The 20,709-nt window shown below is 43.3% G+C and overlaps 1 protein-coding gene across 5 annotated transcripts in view; it reads right to left on the bottom strand.

Moving 5' to 3' along the window:
• Window positions 1-20,709, bottom strand: part of AGK (acylglycerol kinase) — a 57,527-nt gene that overhangs the window by 13,090 nt on the left and 23,728 nt on the right. For all 5 annotated transcript variants that reach the window (XM_006133374.5, XM_006133375.5, XM_006133376.5 and 2 more), the window contains 10 exons: window positions 17,839-17,918; window positions 16,067-16,142; window positions 14,700-14,792; window positions 13,688-13,720; window positions 9,925-10,019; window positions 7,778-7,847; window positions 5,829-5,908; window positions 3,831-3,888; window positions 1,685-1,832; window positions 570-667 (listed from right to left, as the gene is read on the bottom strand). In XM_006133374.5, coding sequence (XP_006133436.3) covers window positions 570-667; window positions 1,685-1,832; window positions 3,831-3,888; window positions 5,829-5,908; window positions 7,778-7,847; window positions 9,925-10,019; window positions 13,688-13,720; window positions 14,700-14,792; window positions 16,067-16,142; window positions 17,839-17,918 — 831 coding nt within the window. The remainder of the gene's footprint in view (window positions 1-569; window positions 668-1,684; window positions 1,833-3,830; window positions 3,889-5,828; window positions 5,909-7,777; window positions 7,848-9,924; window positions 10,020-13,687; window positions 13,721-14,699; window positions 14,793-16,066; window positions 16,143-17,838; window positions 17,919-20,709) is intronic.

Here is a 20,709-nt window from a genome sequence, read left to right as displayed (position 1 = left end):
CCAGCCAGAGCTGGCATTGGGGCACTTGAAATACACAACTGCATGTTGCGCCAAGGAGGCTCTCACCGGGACAATTATACTTGCCTCTTCCCTGCCCCTCACAAAAACAAACAACTACCGCCAGCTCCTATCCTCTTTCATTTAAAATGGCCATTGTCCTTCTGAGTCCTTCACTCTGCAGTTGGCAGAAGGACAGGGCCAACATTCCAGGCACACATCCAGGCTTATTGCTTCATTTCAGCATCAGTAAACAACATCTCCACTTTTCTATGGGGCAAGGAGAGGACGTGGATAATTCCTGCCATGAAGGCATTAGGATTTCCCTTGGTTACTGAAAATTTCCTGATTTTTTTTATTTAACTAACACACACACCCACCCACCCAGCCCCAACCTAGGTTTTGCAATCCAGCCTTGCAAGACCTACACAATGACCCTTCACACCATCCCTCTCTTGGATTCTTCTGCAGTTCCATACTCAATTACAATTTACTCTGTGTAGCTGCAGAGGGAGTTCAGCAAGGAAGGCGTGCTCAGTATGGAAAGGGATTGATTTAAACTGTGCACTTACTGTTAGGTCAAGCTGCCTGTTCTGAGTTGTGATGGAGAGTTCAATGGTGGACAGCTGCATTTCTTCCCAGGGCTCCAGGGTCATCTCCTGGGGGATTTCTGAGAGGCCAGAAGGGACAAGACCATTAGTCAGAAAGTAAATTACACAGACCAGTGTTCCACTGCTGTGAAATATGAAAGACCAGTGCCAGTCAAAACTACTCTGTCCCATTATTTCCAGAGGCTTTGTTTCCTTAGCATTTAAAAAGTGACAAATAGAGAAGGAAGCTGTCGGGGCTGAGGCTGGAAAGTTAAGGTGACAGCACATTGCATAAAAGCTTTAAAAGCAGCTCCTAGTGACCCCAAACTGACAGGTCTCACGGGCTCACAGAACAGGAGCACTTAGAAATCTATTAAAGGGATGTGGTCCCACTCTAACAAAAAAAAACTGTGACATTCAGGATGCTATGCTAGTATTTATTTCCCAAAGACAAGTTCTTCCTGTCTCTGCCACAGCCTATGCCCTCCACATACTACTTCTTTTAGCTCCCCTCTACATTTGAAGGGTTTCTGGCCTGGAAGAAGTGAACGGGGGTAGGAAGCCCATCAATACCAGTGGTGCATGAAAGGCACCTCCCCTCCTGGGACTTGTGAGACACTCCCACCCCCTGCTGTGCCAGGAACTAAGTAGCAAGAACTCCCAAGGGGCAGGATCATGGGCCAAATCTAGGCCATCAAGATGGCCCAAAACTTACTAGTTCAGTGAATGAGTCTCACTCCTGTCAGTACTTGCATTTGCAGGCCCAGCTAATAAGCTGAAGCTCATGTTGTAGGTGTTTGCTGGGAGAGGGTCAGAGCACAGAAGGTACTTCTCTGTCCCTTTACTAAATGCCATTATTCCCAAGCTAGCAATAATGACAGTGTCCCTGCAAGCAGCCTGACAGAGCTTTAGGGATGGTGGATATAGTGGGAAAAAAAAGGGTGAAACCTAGAAATGAAACCTGGACAACATTCATAAACTACAGTGGAGTCTAAGGATAAAAGCGCACTCAGACTGGGTCTGCTCCAGCCTGATTGGATGTTGCACTGTTGAATAAAGCCCCTCTCTGAGTCAGTACCCACACACATACTGCTTACCCTCTTGGGGAGACGCCCAGTACAGTGAAAGCCTCCTGTAAATCCTCACAAACAAAGATGGTCTGGACGGCTTCTCTTCTGGCTCCTCGGGGGGTCTTTTGGTTGGGCCCAAATACATAAGGGAAGCTTGATGTTTCTGAGGCCATTCCTTGGATTTACCGAAACAGGAGGAAGAAAAATGGCCTTCTGGTGAGCAACCATCTCTTTATGCAGTGTGAGAGAGTGGGAGGTGACAGTTACATTCCCTTCACAGCCCAAAGATCCCACCTCCTCATAGCCCATTGTAAGGCTCTCCAACCTTTAGATTCCCATGTGGGAGCAGAAATTCTCCCAGCTGGGGAGGATAACACAGGACTTCAGATCCTATTCTAGTCCTCCCTAGGAAGTATATTTCCTCCCCAGCAGAGGGCTGAGTATGTGTTGCCTCTACAACAGGAGGATGATAGAGAGTGAGATCTGAATTAGAAATCAGGTTCTTCTACATGGCAACACACAGAACTAACCATAGGGCCACAGAGGCAGCTCCAGTAACTTCACAAAACATTTGAGACAAAACTCTAACATATAGCACAGTGTTGGGAGAGCCCTGCAGACCATGTTTGCAGATTGCAGATGCACGAGGACCCACATTTTATATCTAGGATCCTGCAAATCAATGGATCTCCACAGACCCATGTATGGATTGGAGGTGGACACAAATTTTGTATCCATGAAGGGGTCTGTTACATGCTGATATTTCTGATTCTAATGCCACAACCCTAGAAGCTAAAATAAAAGGTTAGCTTGCAAATAGTGCCTGAGGCTAACACTAGAGATACCATTTACAACCATTTTTAAACTAATTTCTGAAAGACTAAATTCAGAAAGAATAACTGATGCCAGCTGGCTTGGTACTGGAATTAACACAATACAGAAATTCAGCGGATAGCCCACATGCACAACGTCACCTATTCTTTCCCCTGGACAAAGTTGAGGAGTGTGAGGTAAAAAGTGACAAGCTTGTTTTGGATCAGGGGAATCATGATGTAGAGCCCCTTCCTATCATACCTCCGAGCATGGTGAAAAGTTCCATCGTAGCTCCTGGTCACATTAATAGGACTGACAGAATTGTGTAGGAAGAGCAGTATAAGCATAAGAATATTAATGATCCTGGGAAAAAAACAGGGCCCTGAACTTAGGAATTTGGAAGAGATACTATTATGGCTCAAAACACCATAAAAGCTGCTATTTTTTGGAGCCATCATTTTAGAATACAGCAAAACAGTCACCGTAATGCTATTATGCACAATCATGGTAAGCCCTTCAAGTGGAATACTGTGATCAATTATGGTCATCCCATTTCAGAAGGGGTATAGCAGAGACAGGAAAGATACAGAGTTGGGAAGTGAACATGATTACTAGCATAACAAGACTCTGAAAAAAAGAAGAGATTAAAATAGTCTTGTGACTATTTAGAGGCCCTTGACTGATTTTTCTGTGGGTCGGTAGCCCCCAACCCAAAAAAGGTCTCCTAGCTCTGTGTTAAGAGAATCAGGAGGACAGTGTGATCAGAAATACATGGTCTTCAACACAGATCAGATTTTAAGTTTCGTACCACCCCTTAAAGCATCTGAAAATGAAAATGAAATATCAGCAATTAACCTTTGTGTTCAATTCACCACACCTGAAAGCCTCTGATTATCAACACTCACATGCAGTCTAATTAAAGGCATTTTTAATGTCAGATGAATAAATCAGGGTGAAGTGTTACCATAAGGAAGCCTGAACACAAACTGGAGAAAGGTGACTGAGCTCCCTCTACTAGTTATCAGCTGCACCAGCCTCTCTCAAGCTTCAAAAGTGGTTATCTGCTCCCTCTAGTGATTGAATGTGGTTCCAGCAGGCCCTCAGAGCAGGAATTTTCCAATGTATTGTAAGAAACAACATATCCCCCTCAGAGCGCCACAAAATTAAGGTCCTTCATGCTTCTAGCTATTCAAATGAGCTGAATTTTCCTCTCAAGTTTATGTTGTTACTGGAACTCCGTGATGGCATTATAATGGGTGGAATACTGCTCAATATACCATGCACACACACAGCCTCTCTTTCCCCCTTGCTAGGTATAATTTGCTGCTTTTTGTTATTTAGTAATGCACTAATGCTTTACCTTCAGTGTGTTGAAAAAGTGAGCTGCTTTGGTTTTCAGAGGCCCAAGGTACCAGTATCTAAAAAGAACCAAGGCAAAATTCATGAGAACACTCAGGATCCATTGGGTAAAGTCTTTCATGAATGCAGCACATGCCAAAGTACATACATTTGCTTTCCACTGAAGTTTATTCTTGTGACTTGACTTCAAGATACAACAAAACTGACTTATCCACCACAGGATGTTTAGCTCCCACAACAAAACAGCAGCGAGATGTAATCATTAGCACTTTTAATTCATTGTCCTCACTGTGCTTTGTGAAAATATAATCAGTATTGTTATATTACAGAGGGAGAAACTGCAGCCCACAGAAATGTGCTCAAGGTTACACACCAAGGCAGGGGCAGAATCAAGAAGAGGGTCGTACCTTAAGTCCCATGTGCCATTGCTGAGCTGTCCAGATCAGAGACATGCACTACCAAACCTGCACTACAGGTGGGACCAGGAGACACAGCACAGTGCTACCTAGTTATCTGACACAATCCAGAATGACTCAGGCTCCCCTGGTCAATAGCTGCTGGGATGCATCTGGGCAGGCTGCAGGAAGGGATGGGATGGAGGAAGTGAAATCACTGGCTTCAGAATTAAAGGAACAGATGTTCCTAATGTTCATTTGCCTGAAAGTGCTCTCACCCCAAATAAGTACTTCAATATATCAGTACAGTTACCTACTATGACATTTAATGACACACCCAGAGCATTGACATTGCATATGAACTCCTTTGGAGAGTAGGAGACCTAAACTCTATATAGGCTTCCACAAACTTCAACCAGGATCCTGCCACACCTCGTGTTACACTGTTACCACTAAACCACTGACTCACCTAACTTCCCTCCCAACCGCGACACAACTACCACCATCACCACCACACAAGACCAAAGACATCATGGCCATCCCATGGGACAGTGTCTAGACTGAAATGGAAAGAGAACCATCAGGGAACCCACACTTACTGTCCCATCCCTGCTTAACTTGTGGCTCAGCTCCATCTGTGCTATGCCTTAGCTCGCACCTTCTTTTTTACCTACCCATTGGGCCACTAGCACAATACAGAGTCTGAAGCAGACCAAGTCCTGCAGAAAGAGATCACTGCCCGGGAAAGATCAGGGGTGACACAGTGTCAGAAGGAGTGATGACATGGGAGCCTAGCCACAGCTAGGAAAGCTAGTGAGTATTTAGGGGAGAAAAGAACGCAGCCTGTTAGCTACTGGCCCCGGGAAATCTGGGGCTACAATTAAGAGGCTCTTCTGTGACACCATGGCAAGCACCTTCTCACCCTCACCAATTGCTGCATTTTCCTGCTCCTCTAGTGACAAACACTCTCATCCAAGACAGGCCTTGTCACCCCATTCTGCTAACTTCTAACCCTGCATCTGCTGACTCAGGTGGTTCATGCAGGAACTAGCACATCCCTTTGCTTCCCAGGCACCCAACAGCTGCACTACAGCTCAGTGCTATTCATTTGGAGCAAAACCAGCATTTATTAGTTTAGTAATCACGAAACAGTGATCAGATGGTACATTCTATGCCACTCCTGGCAGGAAGTGAAGGACATTTCCTATTGTACTTGAAGTTCTTTGCTGGAATTGAATTACATTGAATGAGGGTGTGTGCGCCTTTTCCTTGGCGACTGATGAAACCCAATGCATAGTCACTCCTCTCAAACAGGACTCAGGAAAATGCTTATCCTGTTGGCTTTGTCTGTGAAAGAATTTCCAGAATCGGACCTCACAGGGCAAGTGTGACATTACCATTCACAAAATCAGGTCAGCAAAAAGTAAAATGCTAAATGCATATGAAAGGGAAAACTGAAATGCCTTATACTTTATTACTGTACAATGCTAAGGAATGGGCCTATCTTTGTCCTCTTTTGGACTCCATTGCAAAAGTCTGAAGGGGAAATACTAAGTGGTATTAAAAAAAAAAACAGAGTTACAAAAAACACAGTATTTCTTTACTTGCTAACTTTAACTCCTGTATCTCTGTAGGATCCCCATCTTAATCCAGTCACTGCAAACACAGGTTGCTCCTTCTCTCCCTGTAAAGAAAAACAAAGAGAGATTTACATTATTTACATTATGGCACATTTACATTATTTTTTGCAACCAAAAAACACAAATTCAGCTAATCGATGATCAATCCCAGAAGTGAAATTTCATGGCAAGGATGTCCTATAATAGCCCGCAGCAATGCGGGCTAGACAAAGCTCAAGTGGTACATTCTGTCTACTCCAATAGAGAGGAAATCACAGCTGAAGGTTTCCAAGGTGCCAGTAATTTGCTTTGACTGCACACCTAGCAAGGATTATTTCAGTTTGTGGATAACAGTAGCCCAAAGAAAAGAGTATTCCACAGCACCTCTAAGCACCAGCTCCAGACAGCTGTTAGCTCACACAACAGATATACCAGAAAACGGAGATACTCAGAAAGGTGATAGGCATGGTCAGAGGTTCTCCAGTCTCAGATTTTCCAAGATGGCAGGCTATTCATCCCAATGCCACACAAGATGTATTTTAAAATCAATTCAGACTATTATCCCGTTCCTCCAGAAATAACAGCATTTGCAAGTTATTCAGTCAAGCACTTTCAGCCACCCAACAACATTTTTATACACCCAAATACGTGCTTTAGCTGAGAATATCCCACTTTATTGTATGCAGCCCATTATAAGGATGTTAAATTGCAGTTAATTTACTTTTCGAGTAGTGGATGGAATTTCCATCGACTACTTGACTAGTCAATAGGCACTTTCGCATTCCTCCTTCAAAATGTACAAGACCCCCTCCTGGGGCTCTTGTACATTTCAAAGGAGGAACGCAGAACACAACATGCAGCCCGGGGCCAGCGGGAAGTCCCTCTCACTCCAGGCTGCACGTGGGCATGCCAGCTTTGAAATGCCCCCTGGAGCCTGAGGTTAGCTGGGGACTCCCTACTTGACTGTGGGTTCTGCGCAGCATTTCCCCAGAACCCGGGGTCAGCTAGGGACTCCCCAGCTGATCCCAGGTTCCGCGGAAATGCAGCACGGAGCCCGGGATCAGCTGGGGAGTTCCTAGCTGACCCCAGGCTCCAGGCGGCGCTGTCCCTTTGAAACGCCGCCTTGGTGTTTCAAAGGGGCAGCACTGCACAGCCAATCCCTGGCTCAGCTGTGAAGCACTGCCCCTTTGAACGCCGCCTCGGCTGAGCTTTGAAACGCCCAGGCAGCGTTCAAAGGGGAAGTGCCGCACAGCTGAGCTGGGTTCAACTGTGCGGTGCTCCCCTTTGAAGTACCCCTTTTTCCCTTCCCTTTGTTGCATCTATCTGATAAAGGCAGCAAGGGGGAGGAATCCACTAGTCAACTGACTATCCAATAAGCATTTGCTTATCGGATAGTCAACTAGTCTTTATCATCCTTGGCCCATTAGAAGGACAGATGATGATTTCTACTATAACGGCTAACGTCATAAGCACTAAATCATGACATTACTGATTGGAAAGGGAATATTTTTGTGTAAACATTATCTAACAGGATGCCCCCAATACTACTGCTATGTCTAGACTGCAGCGTTTTTGCACTGCCACATCCAAGGAACATGCCTGCTTTTCTGAAAAAAATTTCAGAAAAGTGGACGCGTTCTTTCACCATCCCTGTAAACCTCATTTTACAAGGAAGAAGAGATGGCTCGAAAGAACAGGTTTTTCTGAAATTTGGCGCTGTGTAGACACGCCAAATTTTGGAAAAACCTCTTCCGACAGAAAAGCAGAAAAATATATGCAAATTGCAGTCTGCAATTTGCGTATCTTTTTCTGACCTTTCTATGAGGTGTAAACATAGCCTACGAAGAATGGAATGGCCCAAACTACATGAGAAACACATAGAAAAGCCTTAAGAATACTGTTTTCAGCTAAAAATGTGAATAGATTTTTTTTACCTTGATCTGCAGTACATCAAGTGGAACTGTCTCTCCCTTCAAAATGGCCAATGTAGCACCAGCAATGCATCTGAAAAAACAAAAAAAACCCAGAAGGGTACAAAAAAACCGCATGAGCTTTTAAAAGTTTTACTTATTTACATTACTGTAGCACCTAGAGACGGATCACGATCAGGACCCCACTGTGTTAGGCAGCCCCAAAGATCTAACAGTGTGCCATTTTCTTACGGGATGGGAAACAAAAGGAGTCAGAAGTAATGAATGACAAAAGCCAGTGTAACTTTTTCAGAGAGATTCATCATCCAATTACTCTTGAGGAGTATGCACCTTCTACAGAAAGGATTCTAACTGGAAATTTCTTTTGCTATTGGCAAGCAGAGAATGTGCCAGGGGTCTGTGCACAGGACTGAACACCGTCAAAATATAGGTGCATATTACTGGTGCTATTGCCGCATATCAGTGCATTTATCTGGACAAGGGAGCGCAATACCTATTTCCTCGCATAGATGTTGTTGGTACTGAAGATAAGACAATGACTGAATAAAACATGGGAGATATTTTTAAATATTGTTGCTGGTGGATGGTATAATTTATAAAAAATGATTCAGGGATTTAATCTATATTACTATACTAAATTAATCTGGTCTATGCTCTTTAGCCTTATATCATGGCCAGGATTATTACCAGTCTTAACTCGGCCTCCATGCCACTGCTGATGGCTGCTGTTCATCCACCACGGTTAATATTAAGCCGTGACACATGGCCCAAAAGCTTCTCTCAACTAACTATTTAAAACCCCAAGCAGATCTGTACATGGAGCCTCTTAAACATGATTTAAGGTACATTTTCTCCTTCAATCACCAAATAAGACGCAAGTTCAGTGTTGTGCACGTTTCTCAAGAAGGTCACAAATATAACACACTGAGTCAAATCAATATCCACTGAAGTCAACAGGAGTTTCTCCATTAATTCATTCTTTACTCTTTATGTCTTTTAAGCTCAAAATTTAAAGTCCAATAAGCAAAGGAGGAACCAATGTCCAAATATCTAAAGTGCTACTATTTATCATTCTTACATCTGCATTTAGATTCTGTCACTAACATGGGTTGTTAATCGGCTCATCGATAAATTCTTTTTAACTCCATCAACATATTGTGGTCCCCATCTAGGCAATTCATTATCAATGGACATTAAGATTGCTCAATTCAAATGGCTTCTTCAAAGCCCAAACATAAATTATTTTTATCCTACTGTTGTCAAGAGCATTGTCTACTTTGTTGAGCTGCAAAGAACTCTGGGAGTTTTAATGAAGGATCAGATGCTATGCCAGTTGGCTTGTGGGCATTCTGTGTGACCGTTACCAGCAAGGCTTCCATAAAGCAGAATAATAATGAGTTACTCTGACAAGAGTGAACAGAGCTCATAGTGAAGGGAATACATTCATTAGGATGGGAGAAACTGGAAGGTAGAAAAATGTGGCGAGAGGAAGAAAAGGTGGTTAATAAAAAAATTAAGACAGAGGAAAAATAAACTTATATTTAACATAGCAAAATAAAAAAAAATAGTAATTGCCCAATTGTATCACACCCATTATCTATCTTGTCCACTATCCTGTCTCCTGGTGAATATAAGAATGTCTCCTGGTGAATATAAGAATCTTAAACAGATACTTCAGAGGAAAGCACAAGAAGCTCTACAGTGGGCATATATGGGATATACTGTCCTACATACTGGGGAAGTTTCCTCTTAGCATCCAATAGGCAAATATTAGACTATACAGTGAAGCAGAAGAACATGTACCCTTTTTCCAAAGCCACTGGGTTGTTTTGTCTATTGTACCTCTGACTAGCTTCATTATCAAGGATGTCTTGAAGCTCAGAGTTCTACAGAAAAATTGTGCCTCCTAAAAATATATATATTTCCTGTCTGAGTTTTAAATTTCCTTTAAATTTCAGTGACTCGCATGCTCATCCACCTTCCCAAAAACCTGTCCTTAAGACCACCAATCACTGTGTAACCCAGCGGAAAAGGGAGGAGAGATAACAGAACAAACTTAAGAAATATCTGAAAAACCCAAACTATTCAGCAGCATTTTCCCCCTCAAAAATAAAAGCAAATCTCCTCTCCCTCTCACATGCAAAACTTACTCAACTTGGTTTCTGCTTTCAGAGTAGAGAGTTTGGCTCAGGGTACTGGTCTTTCCAAGGGGAATGAATCCAATGGGGATCTTACTGAAGATAGCCTGGAAACACAAGGAAATAAATTCACATTTACATCAGCTAAAATTAAGATTCCTATGTGAACAGCATAACTGTGTCGGATATTGCCCCCTTGGCATTAAGCTGTCAGGGACTTCCCAAAACAAGGCAGTAACACATAATGACTCTGAACATGGCATCAGAATCTCTGAACCCGCCAGTGCCAACTGGCTACAAAGGAGCTTTCTGTAATCATTAGGAGCATCATTACACACAGGCTGGCAGATATACACTAACTAATGTATGGAGTCCGTCAGCAATCTGCCATCTTTCTACAACTCAAGGAGGCATCTGAAGCCCTGCTGCAGTCACTCTCATTTATCTTCGTGGAAGCCCTCTTGATAGAGCAATCTTGCATGACAAAAAGATTGCCTCAAGGGGAAAAAAAAAAAAGTAGGAATTGATACAGAAGGGGTTTTGATACTGGAAGTCATTGCCTATGTTGTTTTCTGGCCCAAGGTACAGTAAAAGCCTTGTTGCTGGAAAAAGCTAATGCAACACCACGTCACAATGAACTGTTCCCCGATGTGTGTTAGCAAAAGAGTGTACATTATTGTGTATCACAGGGGTGCACAATAATTTTTGATGGGGGTGGCACTCCAAAATTTTGGTAAGTGGTCAAGGGCTGCACTTTTCTATGGAGGGAGGGTGGGGTCTGGGACAGAGGCTGAGTGCAGAAGGGAGGTTGGGGTAGTGGACTGGGATGCAGGAGAGGGTGTAGGGTCTGAGAGAGACTTTGGGTGAAGGAGGTGGCTTGCAGTGCGTAAAGCTTCCTCCTCTTCCCTCGGCACAGAGAGGGAGATGGAGCAGCCAGCTGCTCTGAGCCCTGAGGCTGCTCCCTGCCTGTGGGTCCAGTGGTGTGGGCCACAGACCAGACTAAACGGCTTTGTGGGCTGAATCCAGCCCCCGGACTGTATCTTGCCCACTCCTGCTATATCACAATGTACTCTCTCTGCTGAGTAACGCAGCTTGCAGCATTGTGACACTGCAACTCCACATAAGCTAAACTACATCCCTTTACCATCACTTTTACCTGCTATCCCCTCATTTGTAAGCCCCTAGTACCTCCTAACACCCTCCTTTCACTCTACAGGCAGTCCCCGACTTACACGGATCCGACTTATGTCGGATCCGCAGATACGAACGGGGCTGCCCCAGAGTACACGGACTGCGGGACCTCGCGGTCCTGCCGCCCGTGTAATCTGGGGCTTTCTCTGCGTCTCCCTGGTCTGCAGACCAGGAAGAAGCAGAGCAAAGCCACGGAGGGGCTCGGGCAGCCCAGGGGCGCCTGGGCTGCCCGAGCCCCCACCCCCGCGGCTTTGCAAAGCCGAGGGGGGGGCTCGGGCAGCGGGGCACCCCAGGCGCGCCTGGGCTGCTCCGCTGCCGGCTTCCCCGTGGCTTTGCAAAGCTGCGGGGGGGCTCGGGCAGCGAGGCAGCCCAGGCGCACCTGGGCTGCTCCGCTGCCGGCTTCCCCGAGGCTTTGCAAAGCCGTGGGGGAAGCCGGCAGTGGGACAGCCCAGACGCCCCGCTGCCGGCGTCCTCAGAGGCTTTGCTCCCCGTCTCCCTGGTCTGCTGGTCTCCAGCAGACCAGGGAGACTGGGAGCAAAGCCGCAGAGGACCCAGGTGGCGGGACCGCGGTGCGTCTCGGTCCGCCGCCCGTGTCTTCCTGGTCTGCTGGGGTGGGGGGGTGCGCAGCTAGTACGCTCCCCCCCCCCCAGCAGACTAGGCTTTTCTCCGGACGCCTGTGGCAGAGCAGCTGGGGTGCTGCCGGTTGGTCCCGCAGCGCCGCTCTGGGCGCTACTGGTCCAACCCAGGAGCACCCCAGCTGCTCTGGTCCTGATTCAGCCGCTGCTCGTCAGTTTCAGCAGCGGCTGAATCAGGATGCCTGGGGCAGAGCAGATGGGGTGCTGCTGGGTTGGTCCAGTAGTGCCGAGGAGCGGCGCTACTGGAGCAACCCAGCAGCACCCCAGCTACTCTGCCCCAGGCATCCTGATTTAGCCATTGCTGAAACTGACCAGCGCTGACTACAGGAAGCCCGAGGCAGAGTTGCTCTGCCCCGGGCTTCCTGGAATCAGCTGCTGATCAGTTTCAGCAGCAGCTGACTTGGGACGCTTGGGGTTCTTAAGTTGATTCTGTATGTAAGTCAGAACTGGCGGTCAGTTTCAGCAGTGGCTGAATCTGGACGCCAGTTCCGACTTACATACAGATTCAACTTAAGAACAAACCTACAGTCCCTATCTTGTACGTAACCCGGGGACTGCCTGTACTCAGTGTCCTTTTATTATTTTTTTGCAGGCCTATTTACTCCTGCTTTGCCTTTCAATTTTACTAAAGAGGGCATATCTTTAGCACCTTTAATAGTCTCCTCCTATAATCAGAAGTGTTGTTAAGACACAATTCATACAGGAAGACAGAGCACAAACAGGTGGGCAGATCTGCAGGAAACTGTTATCTCTAGTATGTCAATTGATAGTAGGGACAAAATTATGTGTGATAAGAGAATTCTCTGGCCCAAGAAATTCAGAGAGAAGCAGCTCTGACCACATTACAGTAAACTCCTTCTCCTTGCAGAATAATGTAGTATGCAGAATATTGTGGGCTACTGTAAATAAAAATGCTGTCAAATGCTCAAAGATAAACACAGAAAACAGAACAGACATTCTTTTTTCTTCATTCTTTCAAGGATAGGAAACTTACTGGTCAACTGTGGTACAAAAAACAGAGAAAAATGTTTTGATGATGTTCATTTCTTTGATACTCAGCATCCTTTTAAAAATTACCGGCTTATTTGCAAAATTTACTTCTAAAAATGTCTTGTCAGAGTCAGACAAAGTAATTGTGTAAGCAGGCACAGTTCTAGCTGCCAAAAGTGTCATCAGATCCTTGTCTAGATCATTTCACTGCCTTTCTGCCAGGATTCTGCCAAGAAGTTTTGGGAGCAGTGCTCCTCTGCTTTGTTAATTAGCAGTGTCATTCCCAGTAAAATATATCATCACTTCTAGTACTAGTATTCTAGCATAAGCCCTTAAAATTCGCTTTCTGCAACCATTTAGGAAAACAAAATACAGGACTATGTAGCACTTTAAAGACTAACAAGATGGTTTATTAGGTGATGAACCTAATAAACCATCTTGTTAGTCTTTAAAATGCTACATAGTCCTGTTTTTTGTTTCAGCTACGCCAGACTAACACGGCTACATTTCTATCACTATTCTTTAGGAAAATAGAAATTCACTGCTTGAATACTGACATTACATGAACATAAAAGAAGTGGGAGCACAGTCACATTGAATTCAGTTCAGCTTGTAGATACAGAAAATCACTTGTAGCTTTTTCCCAGCTCTATTGCCAAACAAAAAAAAGAACTGGGCAAAATTGGGCCATAGGCCTTTGAACGTTTTGTGCCTGGTTTCTGCACATCCCCTGCTCTGTAACTGGAAGTTCCCAACAGTTTGGATCAGGAACCATTTCACTAACTAAAAAAGGGAAAGAGAGAAAGTGGGTAAAACTACAGGATACTAGCATGACCCTTTAAACAGCAAGCTGGCCTTGGATTATCTGCAGATGTCTGCTTGGGCCAGGAGGTTCAAATGAATGCCTGGGATGGAACCCTCAGATATAAATTTTAAAAAAATAAAATAAAAAACCTCACCTCATCTGCTCTGCGGAGGAGTCCAGTGATGACCTGAAAGATAGTGGAAATATTTGGCTTTTGAATTCTTTTGTGCAATTACAGTGGAAACCTATGAAATGGAGACAACTGCTGCTCAGAATAAAGGCACCTTTATGAGACCTTCAATGTTTTATGGAAGGTGGTGTAGTTTCTTACACAGAAAGGGGTGCATTTTCTGTATCCACCATGGAGAAAAGTAGCAGGGATTTGAATGTACTCACTGATTAAAGTCAGCATATGCATTTAAAGATGCCACAAAACCAGTGTTTGTGCTTGTGTTATGAGGGCACTCGGTATGCTCTTAACACATGAGAAAATATTTTTTTAAATAAATCAATTTTAAAGCCAGATGGAACTATAATTAGATCACCTAGTCTGACCTCCTGTATAACGTAGGCCATACACAGTTTCAACCTGTTACTCCTGTAGTAAGCTCAATAACTTGAGTTTGACTAAAACTTATCTTCCAGAAGGCAGCCTGTTCTGATGTGATAACATGAAGAGATGGAGAATCTGTGACTTCCCTTGATAGGTGATTCATTCTAATTGCTTGCACACAAACAGCACCCTATTTTGAACTCTTTGTAACTTTTTAAAACATTCTTTATTTTCTTTCATCCCGGGTAAAGCATGCATCCCTTGCTCAGGACTATGAATGTGCTATGGATTAGTTTTGACAATGACACCACTTGAGAGTGATCAGGCAAAAAGATATCAGAACATGTTTTCCCAAGTGACATATGTTCAAAATAGCATAAAATACCCTGAGAAAGGACACATCCACCCTTGCACACACATCCCACCCCCTTTGAGTACAGAAGGGTTTTAACCCCAAATCAGAAAGGCATAATAACTGAAAAATGGTGTTATGTAATGAACAGCTCTCAAATCAGAACTATAGCATTCTGCAGTTACGTTATACAACATTCCATCTTTCTAGCCCCAATATGGTATTGTGACTTTTTACATACAAACCAGGAGAAACTCCTACCTCCTGTACCGTTCCATCCCCTCCTGCAATAATGATCAGGTCCGTATTTTCCATCAACTCCAGCAGCTTTTTTGCTTGTCCTTCATAATCTGTCTGAGATACCAAGAGAAACCAAGGTTTAGAAATTCAACTTACTATGCCTATAGCTCCATGTCCACAGGGACGCCTCTGATACCTATGATTTGCTCTACTACTGATCTTGTAAAAACATCATGCACTTATTATACTACCTGCACAGAATCACTTCACCCATGAGTGAAACAAGTCCCTTGTTTAACAGCACTTCTTGTTGAAGCAGTTCATATGCCACAGTGAACCTACACAGGCGTATCTGGAATACAGTTGTATTCAGCTAAAACTGCATTGAGAATTAAGATTGACTGCATGTAGTCTAAGAAGAACTTAACACAAACACCTAGTTTTCACTCTTGTTCCTGCAAAAGAAAACATCACAGGGTCTTTAATGATCATAAGTGGTAAGGTGTGTATCCAGAAGAATAGTGCTTCTCAACAAGACGGGTTCAGTGGTGAGCATGAGGGTTCAATGCCACAACAAACTCTACTTCCTGCAGCACCTAGTTTTCCTTTGGTGGTCTCTCATCCAAATAGTGGCCCAGTCACATTCCGCTTACCATGTGAAACACCTGCTGCAGTTTGACAAGCGACTTATAAAATAAATACAACAACTAACATTTCCTCTTTGGCGGACACTATATTTTTAGTAGAATAAACACCAATAAAAAAATAAGAGGTTTATCATGGAAAAATATAGCACAATCTCGTCAATAAGGCTTCAAGACAAGAAAGATATATACATAATAGTACATATATCTTCCAAAGAGTAGGTTTTATTCCCAATGTGTAATGAATACTCAACAGCCAACGTATGAGTCTCAAGGAATCTTTGGAAACAGCAGGAACCCTTCACATTTGTTTTTCTTTTCCTTCCCACTGAAGGCTCTTTGTAAATCCACCCCTTTGTAGTTTAGCCTTCCCCTCAGGAGAACAGAACATTTCATTATTTGGGGAGTTATTAAGGTATGCAAGATTTATTTTTAATTAATCTGTAGCTCTAAGGGATTGTAAAACTCTCTCAAATATCAAGACAGAACTGGTAACTCCAAGGACCGTGTGGGCTGTGTGTCTGTTTTATCATCTGACACTCAAATATTTGGGAGAATCTCCTCTTAAATGTCTGTTATAGAAGTGTTACTGCATGCATGCACCTCCCCTCTCCCCAAACGTGGTTGAAAATTAAAAGCCACTGAAGCAGTCTGTAAATTAACTGAGAAGTTTAAAAACTCATTATTAAGCATCAGTACAAAATCTCAGAGTAACGCTGGTTAATGTTGCAGATCAACTCTTACCTTAACTATGGTTATATCCAAGCCAGATAAGTGTAAAATTGGAGCAGCATTCTTTTCAAAAAGGTTTCTTGCTTTTCTGGAGAAACAAAAGGAGGAAATTATTTAAGAACTGGAGGGAGATGGAAAATTCAAAGCAAAGACAATCAATCAATCAATCAAACAAAGTACATGTTCTGTGGAATATCTCTCAGGCTGTCAAAAGTCAGTCATGGGGGGAGGTTGTTTTGGTCTTAATTTTCTAGAATGGTTTCTTAAGTATGTCAAATTTCATGCAGTTTTTATGGATGCAAAGGAATCTTTTTAAACGAGTCCCCAAAATAATTAGTAATATACAAGAGCTTGAGAGTAATTTATTATTTATTACACAATTAATGTGTTATGGAGCACCATGCCTTAAAGTCATGTAGGAAGCAAATTCTAGTTTTAAAGGGGAAATATTTTTAAAGTTACTTGTTCTATATATTATTTAATAAGTTTAAAAACAAAAACTTTACCTGACCTTCTTTTTGTAAAGCTTTCATGCATTTTATGCCTGTAACTGCATAATAAAATAACTATTCCATTAATTATACATTACTTGCAAGGAGCAGAGCCCGGGGAATAGAAAATGGAGACTTTAAATTATGGACACTGTACATTTTTCAAAGATGAATGGTTTGTCGCAATTCTGCCCCATCGCCATAGAACAAAGCATGTAAGACAAAGCACTTCCAGGACAGGTAACTCAACTGGCACTTAATATTATTCACTGAACCTACCCCCGCCCCTAAATGTGACAGGACTCATAGCCTATCAGTAGAGATATACACAGGCATCACCAGTAAGCAAACCATTTTTACAAATGTTTTCAAGACAACTGCTGACATCCTCAAGAAGACTAGCTCTCTGTTTCTTACTTAAGCAAGTACACCATGTTCAGCAGCACCATTCTACTGGGCAGACCCCCCCTTCCCCAATAGCTGACTTCCATGCAACAGGATCACTGGTTACGTCTGATCAACTCAAAAGTAGGTGACACTCTGGCTAGATAAGATATGGTTACTATTGCTGCTGGAGAGGAAATCAAGGTCTTTTGTAGGAAGTGAATACTGAGTACCCAAAAGCAGGAAACCAGAAAACCAACAATGGAGAAAGCTTAAAATATTTGGGGATTTGCTCTTTTTTACAGTTTTTTTAACTTCTATATCTTGGATACAACACTTCTGATGTACATAACATACATAAGAGTTAGGTAATTTCAATGGAGTGGAGACAAGCTTGAAACCGACAGGATAGCTGGTGCTCACAATTAGGGTTGCCAGGTATCCGGTATTGAACCAGACAGTCCGGTATATTCACCTCCTGTCCAGTAAAAAAATTCAGAAAATACCGGACACCTAAAATGTCCGGTATTTTCTGATTTTTTCCCAGCCAGGAGGTGAAAATTCCAGGTGCTTACCAGGTTCCGTAGGGGAGCTGTCCGGCCCGATGCAGGGAGGCAAGATAGCAGGCAGCCACCAGCAGCCTGCTATGGCCAAAAAGCCTCAAAAGTGTTTCTTAAAGGGGCCACGCTGGTGGTTTTTAATTTTTTTTTAAATGTTTTTATTGCTTAACAACTCTCAGGGTCCCCTCCTCCCCTCCAACAGAATTTTTTCCCCAGCGGTTTTGTTTTGTTTTTTGGAGGGTGGGGGTTGGTATTTTTGGTTAAACCACTGGCAATCCTATTCACAATGAAGGACAACTTAGAAGTATAAAAGTGGGATTTGGGGAACGGTGCATAAGGAAAACTTTACCCTTTGCAAGCTGCTGGGTTGAGAAAAACAGTTGCTTTCTTCACCTGCATGTTAGAAGGTATCAGCTGGTTGCCAAACACCTAAATAAGAAGAAAAAATGGAGGAAATGTGGAGTTTCTCTTCTAAGTCATCTGTCACTACAGTTTCAAATAATGGATCCAAACAAACATCATCATCATCATCTTCTCCTCGCCCCATATGACATACAAAAGCCTTCCCAATCAGGCCCATCACACAGATTGTCACATTAGCAGAGCATTATTCGCAGTGAGTCCTCGTTCCAGTGTTGCAAGGAATTTCAAAGGCTCAAGTCCTCCTGAGCAAAAAGTCCTTTGTCCCATGTCTCCTACTCCCACTACTATTTTTCTTCATTTCAGATCTAAATTTTGCCACCATGGACAGAAATCTTAGGAGTTATTCTTCACCCTAAACTTCTTTAAACTTCTTTTGCCTCCTGTATATTCCTTGAATGTCTGCCTTTCACCACCTCCCTAGAAGGGCCAGAATTTGCCCTTGCTTTGACCTTCGCTCTGCTGAAGCCCTTACTAAGGCTGTAAATTTAAGCTATTTAGAACTCCATTTTGTACATTCTCCTTAGAACTCCATTTTGTACATTCTCCTTAAAGTCATGTTTTCTAAGCTTTCATCTAAAGGGGGAAGGGCCATTGCATCCAGACTACTTGCTCTCACAGAGAACAGCACCTTCCCATGCCTGTGTTCTCATATCCCATCAGTGGATTCCTATCCCATCTCGGTCCGTAATTATCGATAGCCCTATTGGTGTTCAGAGCTCTTCATGGACTTACTTCACTCAGCTTCTCATACCTTCTGCTCATTCCACTATAGACCACAATTCCTCATTGTTGGAATGAGCAAGAGAAGATTGTGCTTTCACTTGTGCTGCTCCAACTCCATAAAACTCCTTCCTAGCTCACTAGAAGGCATTGTCACTGGAAGGCCCTCACAGCGTTTATTATTATTACTTTTTATTATTTGTACTGAAATAGCACCTAGAAGCCCCAGTCATGGACCAGGGCTCCACTGTCGTAAGTGCTGTACAATGAGCAAGAAGATGATCCTGGACTCCTTTTACATGGAAATCTCTTGTGAAAGCATTTTGTGATGCTGAGCAAGGTGGCCATTATACACATGCATGCGCACAATCTCATACTTGCGTGGTCATTAGCTGTTCAAACTAGTAATTCACTCCAATCTTTACTCAATCAAGGGAACCCCAAATGAGAAAAAAAATACAATTAAAAAGAAAAAAACATGAATATTCAAAATTCAATTTTCTTCTTAAAGCAATTTGAAAAGCAAGGAAAGAAAAGAGTGTATAAAAGTGGTTGTTGGGGGAGAAGAAAAGGGGAAGGGAAATTAAACTGTCAGTTCTTAAGTTTTATCTGAAAAACAGCTGAGCAAAACCATTGGTTAATTTTATTACAATTGTTTCTTACAGGAAACAAGGGAAAATGAAGGCCCTTATCAATAATCCCCTGGTATGTTACAGCTGTTAAAAACAATTAATTATTCACTCTGGGGGACATGTGATATATTTACTTGTTCTAAACAACCTGTCACTCCTATGATTTATGACTAATGACAATCATTTCTTTATGTGACATACTTCGGGGTATTCCTGTAGCAAATTTCTGTTTTAAAGAGGAGAAATTTAAAAAAGAATTTTTAAAAACGGTTTAAAAATCCAACATCATGAAAATAACATAGGCGCAAATTTTAAAATGATGCAATAATACATTTTAAAATGGTTAGATTCTCTCTCATGTTACTTACCAATAGCAAAACTCTTTTACTATCCACTTATACAGCACCTTTCATACAAAGATCTTAAAAACACTTCACTGATATTACTGCATTGCATTAAGGGTATTATAATCTTTATTTTACAGTGGGAGCAGTTGAAGAACAATGTGACAAAACAGAAAATTCCTTAACATGTCCTCAGAGGTCAATAGTAAGATTCAGAACAACGTCAGCCAATCAGATCACATTTCCAAATGAGAATATGCAGGTCAGTGACAACTAACATTCACTGGAAGGAGCTGTAAAAGGTTTTAAATGGTGTGGTGGGTCCTGTAAAGTAGAATTTTAGATGGACATATGACATCACAAGGTGATGAATGTTCTAATCAGCATACCCTGATGGACAAGTAGGAATATTACCAAATTAGCCATCACAACTATACCCTCATTAGAAATCGTGATAGAAACAAACAGAATTGAATGGGCAAGGATATTGCACGACCCATCAATCCTAGAGATGCTCTCTCTCTAGGTCAGGGCTACTCAACAAGCGGCCTGCCTGTATGCGGCCCGCAGCGCCTTGAGCCGCTTCCTGGGCCACCTGCCTGCCTCGTTGCTGAGGGCAACAGTGGCAGCGCCTCCTCGCGAGCCGAGCTGCATAGAGCCACATTAAGCCAGGCTGCATCAGTGCGTGCACAGGAGCTGCCGGCTGGCAGGGGAGCAGCAAGAGGATGCTTGCCACATCAGCCACAGCAGAAGCACTTCCCCACGAGCAAAGCTGCACGGCACTGCCCTGAACAAAGCTGCATCGGCGCGTGCGCAGGAGCTGCCAGGAGCGGCAAGGAGCAGCAGGGGAGCTTGGCAGCGAAGCGTGTGGCAAGGCAGTGGCAGAACTAAGCAGCAAGAGATGTGGCGAGGTAGCGGCAGAGCCAGGCAGCAAGGCTGGGGTGAGAAAGGTCTGTGCTGGGGCTTCGGTAGGGTTACCAGACATCTGTTTTTCCCAGGACACGTCCTTGTTTTCACATGTTAAATTGCCATCCAGATGGGTTTTTTAAAAGGCTAAAAACGTCTGGGATTTTTTGCCCTGTAAAGGGGGTCAGGGAGGGG

The sequence above is a fragment of the Pelodiscus sinensis genome, chromosome 1 (genome assembly GCF_052426305.1).
Source record: "Pelodiscus sinensis isolate ZL-2025 chromosome 1, ASM5242630v1, whole genome shotgun sequence".
Lineage (NCBI taxonomy): Eukaryota > Metazoa > Chordata > Testudines > Trionychidae > Pelodiscus > Pelodiscus sinensis.
The sequence above is the reverse complement of the archived record's forward strand: the minus strand, read 5'-3'. Positions and strand labels throughout refer to the sequence as shown.